General features: G+C 34.9%; 1 protein-coding gene across 2 annotated transcripts in view; it reads left to right on the forward strand.

Annotated features, from left to right (window-relative positions):
* The window catches only part of LOC121330800 (dihydropyrimidine dehydrogenase [NADP(+)]-like), a 170,987-nt gene that overhangs the window by 78,323 nt on the left and 75,964 nt on the right, over positions 1–16,700 (forward strand). The window contains exons 12-13 of one of the 2 annotated variants that reach the window (XM_041277594.1): positions 929–1,113; positions 7,174–7,389. In XM_041277594.1, the coding sequence (XP_041133528.1) occupies positions 929–1,113; positions 7,174–7,389 (401 nt within the window). Of the gene's footprint in view, positions 1–928; positions 1,114–7,173; positions 7,390–16,700 lie in introns of those variants that run through there. The other variant, XM_041277595.1, reaches the window with a different exon arrangement.

The raw sequence follows: 16,700 nt of genomic DNA on the forward strand, positions 1-16,700 counted from the left end.
ATTTAAAGAGAGGCCCATGGAAGAATAGCAAAAGGATGCTCAGGTCTTGACTAAAGTGGGCTTGCTTATGGGGCTGTGAGGGGAAGCTCTTATTCACACAAAATTCACAAAGGAATATTCTAGCGTTAAAAAAAAAAATGTATGTGGATGCACAAATTCTGTTATGTTTATTGCTTATTGTAGTACTAGTTCATTGTTCTGTAGGTAGCTTTGGAGGCTATCTGTATTAAAATAAAGGTCCCGTACAATTCTTTGCAAAAGACACAGAAGACCTCTGTCCTTGTTATAGTCCCATTGGTTTTGACCCCCAGTCATTTGCAGTATATGTACCACATTCAACACTCTAGTCTGATAAGGTTATATTTGTTTTTATTTAACCTAAGTTTATGTTTTAATTTAAAGTGCACAATTTTACTTTTTGTCTCATTGCATTTTATGTTTTACTTACAGTTTTTGTAAAATGGTTACTTGGTTTCTGTGTGTATGTGTGTGTGTGTGTGTGTGTGTGTGTGTGTGTCTATATATGTATATATATATATATATATATATATATATATATATATATATATATATATATATATACACACACACACACATACACACAGTAATAGTAATAATAGTACGCAATACATCTTTTACAAACTGCTTCTGTGTATAACAAGGTCTTCTTTGATAGATACAGGCCATCATCCATGCTGAAAAGTGGTATGTCTAGGAGATGAATCTGTAATGCAGGACAGTCTAACAAAGTATCTGGCTTTAGGACAGGTGTATGAAAAGCACTAAAAGGTGTAACGCTGAACACAGTTTTTGCAGGGGCAAACCCCTGTCATTTGTCATCTCTAATCTCTCATCTCAGTCTTTTTATATTTCTGTGTATGATTTTTGGTCTGTCAGTTCTCTTCTCTGATTTTGTTCTTTCTAACAGTGAAAGAGGCCATGACTCCCATTAAGTTTAACAGATGGGGTCTCCCTGAGCTGGATCCAGAGACTATGCAGACCAGCGAGCCGTGGGTATTTGCTGGTGGAGACATTGCAGGGTTGGCTAATACTACTGTTGAGTCAGTGAACGATGGAAAGCAGGCCTCCTGGCACATTCACAAATACATACAGGTACTCCTACAATCCCTGTTTAACCAAGGGATTTTACTGCAGTTATTTTCAATGTGGCACACTTGGCAAGACCAAGGACACAATAGTTATTTCTGAAAAGCAGTATCATTATGAAAAATCATTATGAATAACAATGATTTGGTTTGAACTAATAATGTTTTTTTTGTGATTTTTAAAATTAATAAACAAATAAATAAATAAATGAGGCCACAGTATTGAAATGGAGAATACAGTATCTGCTTTTTAAAATAAACTGATGCTGTAGGTGGCATTGTATTTAAATACAATAAAAAAATTGCAGAACATGCTGAGAACTCAAAAATAGTAACTAATGCTGGTAAAATGGCAATATTACCAAGAGAATATATAACACAACATGGGTTCAACTCATAATAGAGTTTACGCTGAGTTGCTTATTTAATTCTGTTGTTGACCCGAGATACTGTAGGGGTATACATACATATCAAAGTCACTGTTATGAATATAATACCAACAAATATTGTGGGGCTAGGTACATCAAAGAACATGGCTACAGTAAAACTGTTTTCTTGACACTACACAGGATGAATACAATTTCAAATTCTGGCGAGGAACTGAAAAGCAATGGGATAATGTATGTTTAGGAAGATTTCAAACATTGAGTCATATCTGTATAACACTGCGGTTGAATGCTAGGCATTTTCAAAGCTTCATCTCATTTCATTTCCATGCAATGCATATTTTGGTGCGCATTGCTTTTCCTGGGATGAATATGTTCTACAAAACCCATCGTTTGCTTTACCTATTTAAAATTGTAATTTACAAGCAGTGCATTAAACACAGTGTGAAAGTGAAGATGTTATCGCACAGTTACAGATCTAGCTTATGATGGTAGGGACTGAGGGAATCTATAAATGTCATAACCAGACAATAACTGGTACCAGGGGAATGGTCCTTTTATCCACAGATATAAGCACTGTATGCCTGGTTTTTTGTTTTCTTTTGACTATTCTTTAAACATTTTACTTTACTGCTGACAGTAAGTAGAAGCAGGCACAGTAGGTGTTCTGTGTTTGAATATTTAGAATTGTTGGGGGCTTTAACGGTTCACAAACACTTTCTCTTGCAATGCTAAAAAGTTACTTGAGGTTTTAATTTTTCAGTTAAAGCCATCAGTACAAGTACATATACAGTCTGTATTTACATCAGCTATCAATAGTTTTATGAGTTGCAAGATGTCAGTGCCAGTTTCTGTTATAGATGTGCAAAATAATAAAACAACAAACATAATAATGTGTGGAAAAACACTGGTTTTTAAACATTTTCCCCAAAGTTTTCAGAGCAAACCCCAGTGTCATAAAGCACAGTGCTTCTGAGACTGGATGAGTTCATTTGCAGGTTAATTGTTGTAAGGCCAGCAGATAGTAAAGCTAAGTTTGTTTGTAGATTCAATTACTAGTTGTACAGAGAGAAAGGCTGCAGATTGAATTGCTTTTACAGTAATGGCCTATGGAAGAGGAAATTAATCAACCAATTTGCTGTATTGTTTACAAATTAATTTTTCGATTCTTTCCAGGTTACTTGTACTTTCCAATAAGCATGTGTTCATCTTCATTTTTTTTCCCAATATGTTTAGAAGAAACCCTTTACTCCTGTGCAGTCATAACATGCAACACAAAAAGCATTATGCATGAGACGTATAATGTGGTCTGTTTTTTTATTTATTTATTTATGTATGTATATACAGTGCTACCCCTTTATAAGACGGCCCTTTATCCTTTAAGCAGGTTATAAGGCATACGGTCAGGGCTCCCATTTGCCCCATAATGCCATTAAACTAACACTAATATTCTCATTATAAGGTGGAACACAAACAGCACAGTCTCTTTACTATGGCTCCCGACTACAACGTTATAAAGGGGGAGCACTGTAATTAGTGTATTACCACTAATAACACAAATGTATAACATGTATGTATGGTACTCTGCTGCTGCTGATGGAATGAAAATAAAAAGTACAACAATTGTAATGGTATAAAACTGGAGTGATTGTTGCTGGTTTTCTAACATTGCAATTGTTTTATGGCTCACTGGAAATTAGCTTTTGCTCTACCTTTAACCACTTCACTGCTAAGGGTTTTTCCACCCCCAGTGCTGGAGGATTTTCTTGAATTTGGGACTGAATTCTTTAAAAGTCAAATTTCTCACAGATATCTAAAGGAAACATAGAACCTATACATTGTTATTTTCAGCACAATCTGAATTTTTTAGTGATGTTATTTACTTGGGCATATCTACTCAACTTATTGAGATATTGCACATTAAATGGGGGGGGGGGGAAATGAAAAATTACAATTTCTGTGCCAATTTAAAGCCCTAAAAAAAGTAATTTCCTAACATGGTAATTGGAAAAACCTGCATGTGTCTTGCATTGCTAATATGTTAACTATCTATGGAGAAAAAAAAAAAAATCTTAAAAATAGAGTTTCTGTCATGGATGCGTCAACATTTATTAATAATAATAATAATAATAATAATAATAATAATAATAACAGACATTTAAAATAGAACATCATCTGGTCAATATGCAAAGTATACATATTTTTTTAATGTAGACAAAAAATAAATTCAAAATATAATTTCGAAAGCCTAAATCCCCTTACACATGTCCTAATATTTTGTAAGCGATACTCACTCGTGGCCTTTAGGGCACCGACATATTTTATAATATTATTATTATTATGGATGGTGCCGCATAGCCTGGGACAGTATACAGCAATCAGTAACAATTGATTAGTTCTGAAAATAACTGTTGAAAATAAAATAAAATTTTACAACAATATCTCCTGTGATTCTGCTAAATGTTGTAGCCATCATTATTTACTTAAATCTGAAATATAAAACTCTTCAGTTTGTTTATTTGACTTCCTGGATTCCAGACTGAACAACACAAAGAAATCCTATAGGCCAGTTTAGGTATCAGTCATTCACCGTTTTGATTGATGTGATCAATCCACCTTTCAGGTTTTGAGAGACTAGACCCTCCCACAAATATCCTAAAATGTCGGAGAGCGATTGGTCGAACACTAAGCACTGAATTACTACTGCATATGCCATGGTACAACAGAGACAGCATTCAGTAATCAATAGCGATCGATCAGGTCTGAGAATAACTATTGAAAGTAAAAATAGGTCCATAGACCTCCCCCCCCTCCCCCCCCCCGATGTTGTATCCATCAAAGCACTGTAAAAATTATATTACAGACCTTTTTGTTTGCTTGTTTGACTTCCGCATCCGAAATTAAATAAAGGCTGGTTTATACTTCCGACTGGAACTGGAATGACAGAATCCGCACTGCCGCGAGCTGCGTCTTTTTTGAAAAGTCTTACAGCCTTTTCTTGTGTGTCTGCGACCGCAAAAGACACAGAATTGGATGGTGATGGAAAAAATCCAACATTTGTCGAATGGTCGCAAGCCAGTGAAGCGTGATAGAGCAAGTTTTTGAGGAACCCAATAAACATGAACAACAGAACAGGATTACAGGACTTGCCTCTAAACTGTGAAATTAAAGCGTAAATGAACATTTGCTGAAATTTATATTTGTGCTAACATAGGCTACCATGCATAGCAACCTCTTGTATAATAATAACAATAATAATGAATGCAATATATTTGTATTTGTATTATTGTTGTTCTTTTTATGTATTTAAGTCACCAATTAGTTAACATCGCTATTTATTTTCTGTATGCAATTACTTTTCCCATCAAATCAGTAATGTTGCCCAACTGTTCAGTACGTCTGATCACAGGCAGTATGGAGAACAGCTGATCAGTTTTACTTGTTTGCTGCTCATAAGTACAGCATTTCATAAGACAGGCAATTTTAAAAGCCTTTCTCAAAGTGTTTTGGGATTGTGGAGCCTGTTGGCAACCCTAGTCATAAGTCGACACCGGCAGCAACGCAGAGGGGCTAAAAGTATGACCGATAGCTACGTCCACTTTGCTGCGTCAAAAAGTCTGCGAACTCGAGGGTGCTTCAGTCCTTCTGGCACACCTGTAGAAGTGTCTGCAGCTGACGTATGGCTTTTGTCTGTAAGAGAAGTATAAACCAACCTTTACACGGAGAAATCGTATACAAGACAGTTTACATGCAGTCATGCTTTTTTTCAGTGATGTGACCGATACACCATTCACATATTTCGAGAGTTTAAACCCTTTTACACACTCTGTAAAAACAACATTTAAAAAACAATGAAATGATCGGATGCTCACAATGTTCGCTGTATGCCCCCTAGCACTTTTTATGAGGATATTTTTAGGGCGTATGCTATACACCCCCTAGCACTGAAGGGGTTAAAATATGGCTCCCAAATGCTGACTTGAAGACACTACACCTGCCTTTGACAACAGTGGTAAAAATGAGAAAACACTGCACTCAAAAAGGCCTATGAGCTGCTTTATAACACAATTTGTGTATTTGCTTGAGAACCAAAGTCGTTAAGCTGTTATATCATTAAAGACACAATTCTAGCGTTTAATAGACAGTTTTGCTAATTAAAAGGGAGTATTGATGTATGACTTGCATGGAGTGCCTTTTGTATTTTTTTTTTCATTTTGATAAAACATGCATTGAAATATTGAAAGCCTCTAAACCCAATTATTGAAATATTCAATGCGGTTTAAATTGAGTTTTAGGCATGGTTAAAACAATTGTCTGTTTCTGTTTTCAACTGAACGTTCGGGCTCCTGTTTACTGTAAAGATGAAGATGTGTATCACTAATAAAGGACCATAGCGGTCCAAGTGTGGCAGCCTTAATAAGAGTTAAATAGGTAATATGTCAAGTGAATTGTGGGCTTTTTTAAATGACATTTTATGCAGCTATAAGTTATTCATGTTTATTGTATTTTTATATATGTTATATGGTAATGAAATGTTATCAGTAGTTATAAAAGCCTGTAATGTTGCTGTTGTGTATGATGTTGTTCTCAGACAGTGCCAACATTTATCGTTTCAATTGAATAAAAAGCACTTTGAGATGTAACTGTTTGTTCTTCATGTCTGATATTAATTTACAATACTGTACAGTGTTATATTGCGTCCTTCGTGTACAAACACCCCTTGGTGCTTTAGTTTTCTCTTGCAAGTCTGTTGAAACAATACCTTTTTAAAAACTACCAATAGTGTGTGCATTTTTTAATATAATGAATAATGACAGGAAATCTCTGTTCTAGAACGTGCCATCTGAATGTTGTCTTTTAAAAAGGGAACTGCTTCCTTGTGTTCTGTATTAAACACATAAAAAACATGTGATTTATAAAGTATCAGTATAGGTTGGGTGATACAAAAACTGTGATTAATAGTTAGTGTGTTAGCGCCAATTTAAAATAACACTAGCAATAACATATTTTGAGCCACAATCCAACCTGAAGTTCAGTTCATCTGCGGCTTTCTAGTGTGTAGACAGCCTGGACACAGGCAGGCACAGTGGAACGCTTTGACATCACTAATGCCTGATTTCTGCTGATCCTGCTAAAACAGACAAGATAATTTACTGGTGTAATTGAGTTGATGATAAAATAATGTAACCATCAGTATATCTTTTTTTCATACCACATTTCCTTAGCCATATTTCTTTCTCCACATATGTGTTTGTTTCTAAACTGGAATGTGTGTAGAATAAATCAGAAATATGTTCATGTCTGTAAATTACTGTCATTATTAAGAAAAACACCCTAGCAGTACAATATTGGACTTACATGTCACAGTGTTTTCAAATTATGGTACCCAAAGGATTGGTGTTGTATACAATAACTTGTGTGTTATAACAGATCTTGCCACAACATTTTATGTACGACTTTAAAGCAGACTAGATAGTATATTTATAAGCACATTACTATACAAAGTAAAGCAAAAGTTATAATAAACATTCATAATAAGGTTCTTGTATGAAGCAGACTGTAAATACATTCATTTGTGTGCAGTAGTTTACCTTAATATAAGTTTTATATTAATTTGAAATCAGTTTTTAAACACAGTAACGAACTGCAACATCGTTTTCTGTCCGTTTGATTTTTCTCAGTCTCTGCATGGCTTTGCTGTTGCACCCGAACCACAGCTACCAGTGTTTTACTCTCCGATTGACCTGGTGGACATCAGCGTAGAGATGGCAGGACTCAAGTTTCCAAATCCCTTTGGCCTAGCCAGCGCTCCTCCAACAACCAGCACTGCCATGATACGACGGGCTTTTGAGGAGGGCTGGGGCTTTGCTCTCACAAAGACGTTTTCTCTCAACAAGGTAGGTATACATGCTACAGTGCCAATAAGTAACATGTCTGAGCTGCTGTGGGGTGACAAAGAGAACACGAAAAGAGTTCATGGTAGCAGTAGCTGACTTATTAGTAGTGGCAAGAAGCAGCAATATTAGTATTTTAACATTTTAATATGCAATATAATTACTTTGTTGATTAATTAATTTTTTTTCCTAAGAAAGAAAAAATTGTATTTTATAAAATGAATATGACATTGTAACAGTCATTGTGATTGGGAGAATGTGCATGCAGTTAAAGCAGTATTGGTAAGGTTAGGGTTAGAGTTGCACAGGTTTCAGAAACCTACCATATCATGTCTGTCTTCCAGCATTTATATTAACAAGAGTAGGACACCCCTAGTGTTTCACAATGTATTTATTATTTGTTCAATATTGAATGAATTGTACAAAAACATTTTGGTTCAAGTTTGCCTTTATATATTTTAAATCTAAGAACAGAAACAAACTTGATATATTATGTGGGTCAGCTAAAATGTATTGCCAACAACTGTTTGAAACTTTAATGCTTACTGTATCTACCATAAAATTGGATGTAACAGATACTATAAACAAGTCCAATATCAGCAGGCCTGCTCCTTAACCACAAACAACAATGATCGCCTTTCCATTTGGTGAAAACCAGACAGTAAGCAATTTCAGAGAGATTTCACTCTATTATTCATTGGGCACGACTGGAGTTTAAAACCTTGCTTCATTTTCTTTACTTTTTGAAAAAACTGTTTTAATAAATAACTATTTCAAGAAACACAAATTACTTGGAGGATTCAATCAACTGTTAATAGACAGGAGCATATCAGCCTACTGGTAACTTAACATTTGTTCTCTGAAAAAGTCATGAATTGTTTATTAGTTCCTATTACAATTTTTTTGTTTTAATTTAAGTTGAAATTCAGGTGATGTGAAAAGTAATTGGCAGCATGAGTTTGTTCTGTGCTTGCTGGCATTCTTTCATTAGTAAAGCTAGAAATGGAAATTGTATGAAAAAGCTCCCCTTTTGTTCAGAATAGTGACAGCAATCTCTAAAGTGACTATAAAGGTTTCTATGCAGTTCTTGCATAACAGTTAATTGACTTTCAGAACAATTTAACTTGACCTCTAGTCACCAACCTTCAAGCAAAATGCTGATTGTTAAAGAACTGTATGAAATGAAATGGTGTTGTAAAAGCTCATACATTATATACAGTTTGGTCTGACAGGTTTGAATGCCATCTCACCTACAAAGTTACACATTCTGAATTCCAAAGGTCAGCTTTTGTTGTTAAATAATTTTAAAGATGATGAGGATAATAATAGTAAATTACTTTAAATTGCATTACATGAAAAAGTTGCAAGGATTTGTATTATATATTTATCTGCTTTCTGTATTATGCAAAAATGCTCAGAGTATTTGCAAGTCGACAAATTTAGACATTCAGCATATGACAAAAGGTTGCTTTAAAAAAAAAAAAAAAGAGTAAACTATCATATGAAATATAAATGTTTTGGAGTACAGTTTTGATGCAATTTGGCTTGCATGCACACGGTGGATAAATTAAATGCTCACCAGGGGAGTTCAATAAGAATTAGAAACCAGCCTGAACATCTGCTTGAAATTGTATTATCCCATCCTACAGGCACCGTTGCTCCCAGACTGATCTGTTAGACTGACAGCTGAATATTGCACTGATTTGAGCTCAAATATGTTTGTGAACTTTGTCTCTTTTTTTAAAATTATTTTTTTATAAGAATTTTGTACATGTGTGTTTCTAGCCTGCATGGTTTCTTTACTCTTGACATTTGTAGATGCCAGATTGGGGTCTAATATACTCTTGGAGTGATACTGTCAGCTTGCAGTGAAATACCAGCTAATATCTTGGTAAACAGAAATCCTATTATTCTTTAGTATGTGCTCTGTATGGTAGACTGTATGAGGCTTTCTTTAGGGAGATAGATAAATAAGCTCTTAATGTCAAATATGAATGAACAGGCTGAATTCTGCTACCATTATACTTAAACATGAGGGACTGCTTTTAATATCCTACTCATAGTCACAGTCGCATTCATATGAAAGCAGTACAGAGCTATGGTAAAGTGCATTGAGGATTTCTTTGGGTTCAGTTAGAAAGAAAGAAAGTCAATGCATATGTATACATTTGTTAAAGATGATCTTTATGATAATAAAGTAGTAGAAAACCATGTATTGGTTAAAAAAAAGAAAACACATTTTCTCTAAAGGTAGTAGGGAAATGTATTTAATGTTGTAATGTCATTGGGGTGGACATCATTATTTTTGACTGGGTGAAATGTAAATAAAAACTTAAGTACTTGAAAAAAAATTGTGTATGTATGAAGTTATGAGCCCATTCAAAATTCAGAATCGAAAAACTGCCTGAAACCCCATTCGTTCCTGTTTGCTCTTTTGTTCACAACAAACAAGATATTGGACAGTTGATAAATGTAGACTGGCCCTGGTTAATTAGAAACCTTAAAGATCTATTTTTGTACAGCAGATTGAACCAGGAAAATCAGGAAATCTTTGATAGATCAGGCCACAGGGGCCCAATTAGCAAATTGACAGATACATTGGAGATTAGTCACTGTGCCATGTCACTGCCTTTTAAAGACCTTTGGTTTACGACATTAAAGTAAAAATAAAAAAAAAAAAAATATGTCTTGAATTGTTAATGAGACAAAGCACTTTATCCGCACCAATGTAAAAAGTTAATTTGAAGATTGTTTCATGTGAATTTTTCCAGTAGTTATTCAATTTTTGTCATGCATCTCATTAAATCATTATACCAGGGTCCTCAGTGTAGCAAAACCATTACATTATCAACCAATGAGGGTGTTATCTACTAGTGAGGCTCAAAATGTGTGCGCATTAAAATGCTAATAAATGAGCAAAACTAAAGCCTAACAGATGGGTAAACACCCTTTATCCCTTTAATACTAGCCAAAGCGTCTGTTAAGAATTACAGTCTGTAAGATTTTTGCTTTACTAGTGTCTGTTTTTCAGAGGAAACTTACAACTTGTCATAACAAAACTTATTGGTAAACATTTTTTTTGTTTGTTTTATCAAAAAGGAAATCTTAAAATGTTTAGCTAAATTGTTACCAACTAAGTTACTGCATGCATTATAATACACATCTTGCAATAGAGGATGCCTTTGCATTTCAGAAAACGCTGATGGATTCACAGACACTTAATAACAAGAATACCTTTCCAGGAACAGATAGTTTATGGGGTTTGTATGACCGTGAAAATGTTGCATAACTGCACTGCTTTTCACAATAGTTGATCACTTTTTTTGTTTTAAATTGAGTTTGCCTGCTTGTTCAATTAGTTTTAATTTCATCTTGAGTAAGGCACTATGAGTTGGGGTTATTTTGAATATGGGAATTGTTAAAAAGGGAAATATGAATATTGTAAATAAACATGTTTGGGGAAACAACAAAAAACAGTGACTGATCATAGGCATCAGGTGTCGCTGTTCAAAATATCACAATTCACAAATCCCTGGATCCTTAGCCAATGTTTAAATTCTCCAATCCCCTCAAATGCTGGGGACATATAAGTCATCTATTGCAAACAATAGTATCTGTCAGGAAATGATTTCCTGAATGCTGTAATCTTATTACTGCACCAAAAATGACCTGTAAATATGGTTAGGTCAGTCCATATTCCACCTAAACTAATATGGTGCAGTTTCTTGTCACTTGTTGTACATTTTTAGGTATATCTAAATAAACAGTTGTCCATTTGTGATGGAACTTGATATGAATTGAAAATATATAGATTATATGTAATATTTTTGGAAAGTGAAGGCTGAATTTGTGGAACTGGTTGTCCTGAATGTAATTCAATTTTACATTTGTAAATGTGTCATTCAACGTACTATGGAAATATTCACTGAATTGTGATGAAACTGTTAGACCCCCCCCCCCCCCCCCACACACACACACACACACACATACCAACCCCAAGTCATACTTATGATGGTCTTGTGCTGTAGTGGATAACTGAACAGCTGATTGTGGGGTCCCTGGAGACAAATTTGTTTTGTTTCTTTATGACATTGAGAGTTGGGAGTTACAGGATTATTTTCAAACTTGATTCACTAACACTCCACTTTGTGTAAATTACAGGACTGACCCTTGGATTAGTCCATTTAAAATCCCTGCATTTCCTAATCTAGACTCAAACAATTAGTTCTAATCTTGGACTACATAATGTTAACATTATATTGGTATGTTTTTTACAAGAGGTTGTAAAAAGACATTATTTGGAAGCCAGGAGTGTCTGGTTTTGATGAAACTCCATAGTGATTTGTTGTGTGCATTGGAACGACACCTGCAATGTGTTCTACAGCACAGTGTATCGTGCACTTGAGACAGACACATGATATATTTAGTGTTCTGCGTTTTTGGTTTTTATCTTTTTTTAAAAAAAATAATAATAATCCGGGAATTTTATTTTATATATATTAAAATAGGGATAAAATCGGTAAAAAATAGTTTTTAATTGAAACATCGGTAAAAATCGGGGCAAAAAATCTCAGAAAAACAAAACACTTTACATGTGGAATATGATGAGAAGCAGTTCTGTTTTCTGATTAGGTTTAATGTCCCTGGCATGTATGATGAAGCAGAATCTGTGCAAGTCCAAGTTAGCTGGTACTTTGCGAATGTTTGGGCAATCGCTGTGTTGACGGAAGTAGTATCTAACGAAGGTATGAACATGACATCAGCACAAAACAAACCAGGTTTATTCACCTTCAAATCATAAAAGAAAATTGACAACTAAAGCATGACCATTTTCTGTCAAATATTTACAGTTAAGATTGTTGGCATTAGGCAGTGTTTTACTACAGACAGTACTTTTGCACAAAGTCTCCAATATAACTCTGCAATAAACAGTGGCTGTCCAGCAAAGCACAGCGCTCTGACAAACTCATTAACAGTCATTCTGTGCTCTCTTTTTATTAAAGCTTATGTAAAAGCAGCATAAATGGATTGCTTGTCTCTCAGTTCACTTTCTTCTTTTAGTTTAACGTGTCACTTATTTTTTTCAGTATGTACTTTTATTGTCAGTGCAAACATGTACCTCAGTGCTGCAGTAATTGCAGCGCTGTGTGCATCCCACTTCTGCTATGTTTGCTTTTTGCATACTTCGAAACATTTGTTTTCTTTTGAATATTCATAAACGGATTTACGTTTTCTCTCCATTCCTTATCCACTAAAAATATTATATTTTCGTGTAAGTATTTCAATTTAGTTTTTGATCAAGCTAGTAGTTACTACGCCCAGCCATTGCCACAATAATCTGACTTTGATTGGCCAACATAATCAGGTGATATTAATGTGTTTGTGAAGTGACAGAGAATCACGTTTGAATGTTATTTGATCCTCTGACATCTAAACGACTTCTGTATCCACCTAGGCTGAAGAGTAGAAATCAAAATAAAACCGCATTTTAATCAAAATGTTGTGCATTTCCTAGAAAATAGTAGTGGGATAACATTGAATAATAGACAAAAATCGGGTATAAAACCGAAGTCCAGTAAAAAAAAAAAAATAAATCCTGTAATTTTTTTGGTAAACCGGAAACGCGGAACACTAGATATACTATATGTATTTCCTCTTAATTAGATTGCAAATTCTGCGCTCAGTTGTTCATGCCATTGTTGGTGACACTAGTTACCTAAGTGATGAAAATATGCACAAAACCGCTACAGAACAAAATGGCTGACAAAAAAATTAAATATACAATTTAAATGGGACAGAAGACATTCACCCTGTTATTGTTAACACTTTCTTGTGTCTGAGTTCGGGTGCTGTGTGTCACGTGGTGATTTTTTAAATAAAAACCACATGGTGCTTGTGTTGGAATGTGTAGAGCAAGCAAGCCTGTCAAAGCAGTCAGTGAGATCTGAAAGGTGTTGACTAATTGCCTGCTAATTACACAGTAAATTGTCTAATTAAGCTGATGGTTAATTAGGGTAAGCTTGCACAGCAGTCTTGTGGAATCTTTGTCGGGTGCCTGGGAAGCAGCTTGTATAATTGGCAAACTGGCTGCGACTGGCAGAGAACATGACTCTGGGAAGCACAGTGGCAGCGCGTGTGACAAGATCAGGATGCCGTGCAAACAAAGTGCTTGTCGTGTGAGGGAGGTTTTGTTGGCAGGACAGAATCAGCATCTGAAAATGCTTTGCTTCCATTACTCTTCTGACCTAAACTATTGCAAATGCAATAGTAGATTTTACACTGTAGTTGCATGTTTCACCTGTAGTTGTTCTTATCAATGTATACCCCTGTCAAAATTACATTCTTGTTGTTTATATACTGTATTGGTAATTAAAAAATGCAAATGCAGTTGACTTTTGTGGCAGGACAGCGCTTTGGCCCAAGATGGTGTCGGCAGAAAAGAGACAAGAGGCTGCAGTTAAAGTGCTGTTGCGCATGTTTATTAAAACCAACAAAAAAAACAACTAAACAAGGCACAGGGGCCAAAATAAAAGGTTCAAACAAATCAGTAAGACATAGGCTGGGCATTCGCCTTCACTACTTCAAACACGACATAGTTACACACAGTCATTTACGCAAACACTCCCCTAAACACCAATCCCAAACAAAGGAGTTCTGCTTACTTTTATACATGTGGCCACATGTGATTGCTGATAGGGACAAATTTAACCCTATCCCTGCCAACCTTCCATTCCCACACCCACACTATTTACAGCACCAAGGCTTTTGCCCTGCCACAACTCTGTATTAAAAAAAAAAAAAAAAACAAACAAAAAAAAAGATATGAGTATGCTTTAGCCATTATTCAGTTTGATAACGCCATTATTAACAGATATTTACTTTTGTTGTGTGTGTTTTTTTATTTTTTTTTGTGAGGAGACAATGTGCTGTACACATCCAGAAACTTTCATTTAACAAGCAATTTAGTAGTGCCAGATAAAAAGTGAAATAGTCCAGCCTCATTACCTCCAGTTACATGTTTATAGTATTTTAAAAATGCCCATTCATACGGAAATCAAACCAGCAGTTACTGCCTTGCATGACTGAGAGGGCAGATGCATTGTGGTGTGGAATTTGTGGTGTTTCCTACGGTAGCTTGATCAGAGCCCCTCTGTTCATTTGGCTGAGAATGGTTGCTATCTTGTAAATGAATGGCAATACTGTATTATTGTTTGCATATACTGTGGAAGGCAGGGTGGATTATTTAGAAACAGTCAACTGCAGGTCTATGAAAGCAGCAAAATTACAGATCTTTGGTAGCAATCTCTGTTTATTATTACAGTATACAGTTCTCTAAGGATTCAGTCACCAGCCTTGTAATCATTTTTCCGTTTCTGTAATAATATATTAATAATTGATAGCAATATTAATAATATTCCGTAATACTCATGACTAAGCTAGAATATACAGGCAATACACATACTTCTAATCCTTTTTCAGTTTTGTAGCAGCTATTTATAAAGGTTAATGCACACCAACCTTCTACCTAGGTATACTGTACTGGGTATTGTAATACTGTAACCCAAAATTTAATAAACCCATTGCTGTCAGATAGAACTTGCCCTATCAAGGCTTGTATTCTAAGGCTAACATCCTTGCCCTTCCCCTGAAACTGGTATTAAGACATGTGCAAAGGGATAAATTCCTTTGGTTTCTTGTTGTGTTTATGTGATTCCCAGCACTACGTACAAATATTGTGCCATGCATCCGGACTGTTTCAAAGGGGGTCTTCTGCGTCTTCTTGAAGAGTATACTACTGTAGGTTGTCGAGAGCTTGTGAAGGTCTCTTGTCACAGTTGAGTAACTGGAGGATTAGGGCTGGTTCACCAGCCAACCCATGCTTGACATCAACCATGTCTTCAGGCAACAGTTTTTCCCTTAAGTGACATTTGCATTTTTATTTTGAAAAATGAGTGTTGAGAAGCAGTTAACATTTTCAACTTGTGACTTTAAAATTATTGATTTTTTATTTTTATTTTTTATATGTATTATTGAAACTGTTTTTCAAAAGGATTCTTACAGTCTGGGCTTGTGGGAGGAGATTATCAGCAGCAATAACTGATATGAAATAAAATAAAACACAAGTAGTTTTCACATGCAGTCTCTAACGGTTTGTTGCAGCCCACAGATTGTCAGCTGTTGGGAAAGTAGTTTTTCTTTATTATGTTGTAGATTAGGAAAGCAGAGCAGAGGACTAATGACCAAACTGACATACAATATCCTTCTTCATTTATCACATGAGGTTAATATCCTTTACTTGACAGTAATATATTAACTCTCTTTTGGACGTGGCATTAGCTTGAGCTTTTAAATTTTAAATAAGACAGCAGATGGTGGCGGCGAGACTGATGCACATTAAGTTTACTGTTGCAGCACTGTTGTCCTGTACATGAATCTGGTCAGGAGTATATACAGTTGCAGGCAAAAGTATTTGTGCTGTTTTAAAAAAAAAAAGAAAAAAGAAAAACAACAAAAAATGATTTCTATAATTTCAAATTGTTCTATTGAAAGATATCAATTAAAATTGAAATTCAGCTTTTTAATAAAAGAACAAATGACCACATAACATGCATACATGCAAAAACAAATTTTGTACTGTGACAGGTATTTGGACATTAACATTCGTTGTTAATTTTTGAAAATTAGCATGATTGAAAACCAACACCTGATGATAATTATAAAATAAATACATAATCATCAAATAATCATAAAATATTTCAACAAAAACAAAACACTTTACAAAATAAAACGGCTTGTTGGTCAAACCAAACCAAAAAAAAAAGTGAACAAAACGAAGTGAACACGAAATCAAACAAGTGGTTTAACACTAAAACTGCCGGGTTTATGCTTCTACCTAGAAACGCCAGCAGCAGTCATTTTGACGGGTACATTTTAAACAGTTTCGATATGAAAATGAAAGACAGACTTTCAGGTACAACTCAAAAGATGTATTCATGAACACCATATCTGACATTTGAATAGCAGAAACACCATATTTAAATAAACAAACATAGAAAGCTTTGTTTTCAAAATTGGCACATATAAAGCTTGACTTCAGAAAATGAAACTATAATAAAATAAACATTTCAAAAGAAAATATTGTGTAAACAGGTGTTAAGTATGCATACAACATTGTACAAGCTCCAAGGAATTGATAGGATTACAATAGATGTTTGGATAACACTTATCTAGACTTCAAGAGCAATATTCTATTCAAATACATACTGCTGTAAACTGGCTTGTATACATATAAAAAGTAGTGTATTGTAGGTTAT

Source organism: Polyodon spathula, chromosome 18 (genome assembly GCF_017654505.1).
Source record: "Polyodon spathula isolate WHYD16114869_AA chromosome 18, ASM1765450v1, whole genome shotgun sequence".
Classification (NCBI taxonomy): domain Eukaryota; kingdom Metazoa; phylum Chordata; class Actinopteri; order Acipenseriformes; family Polyodontidae; genus Polyodon; species Polyodon spathula.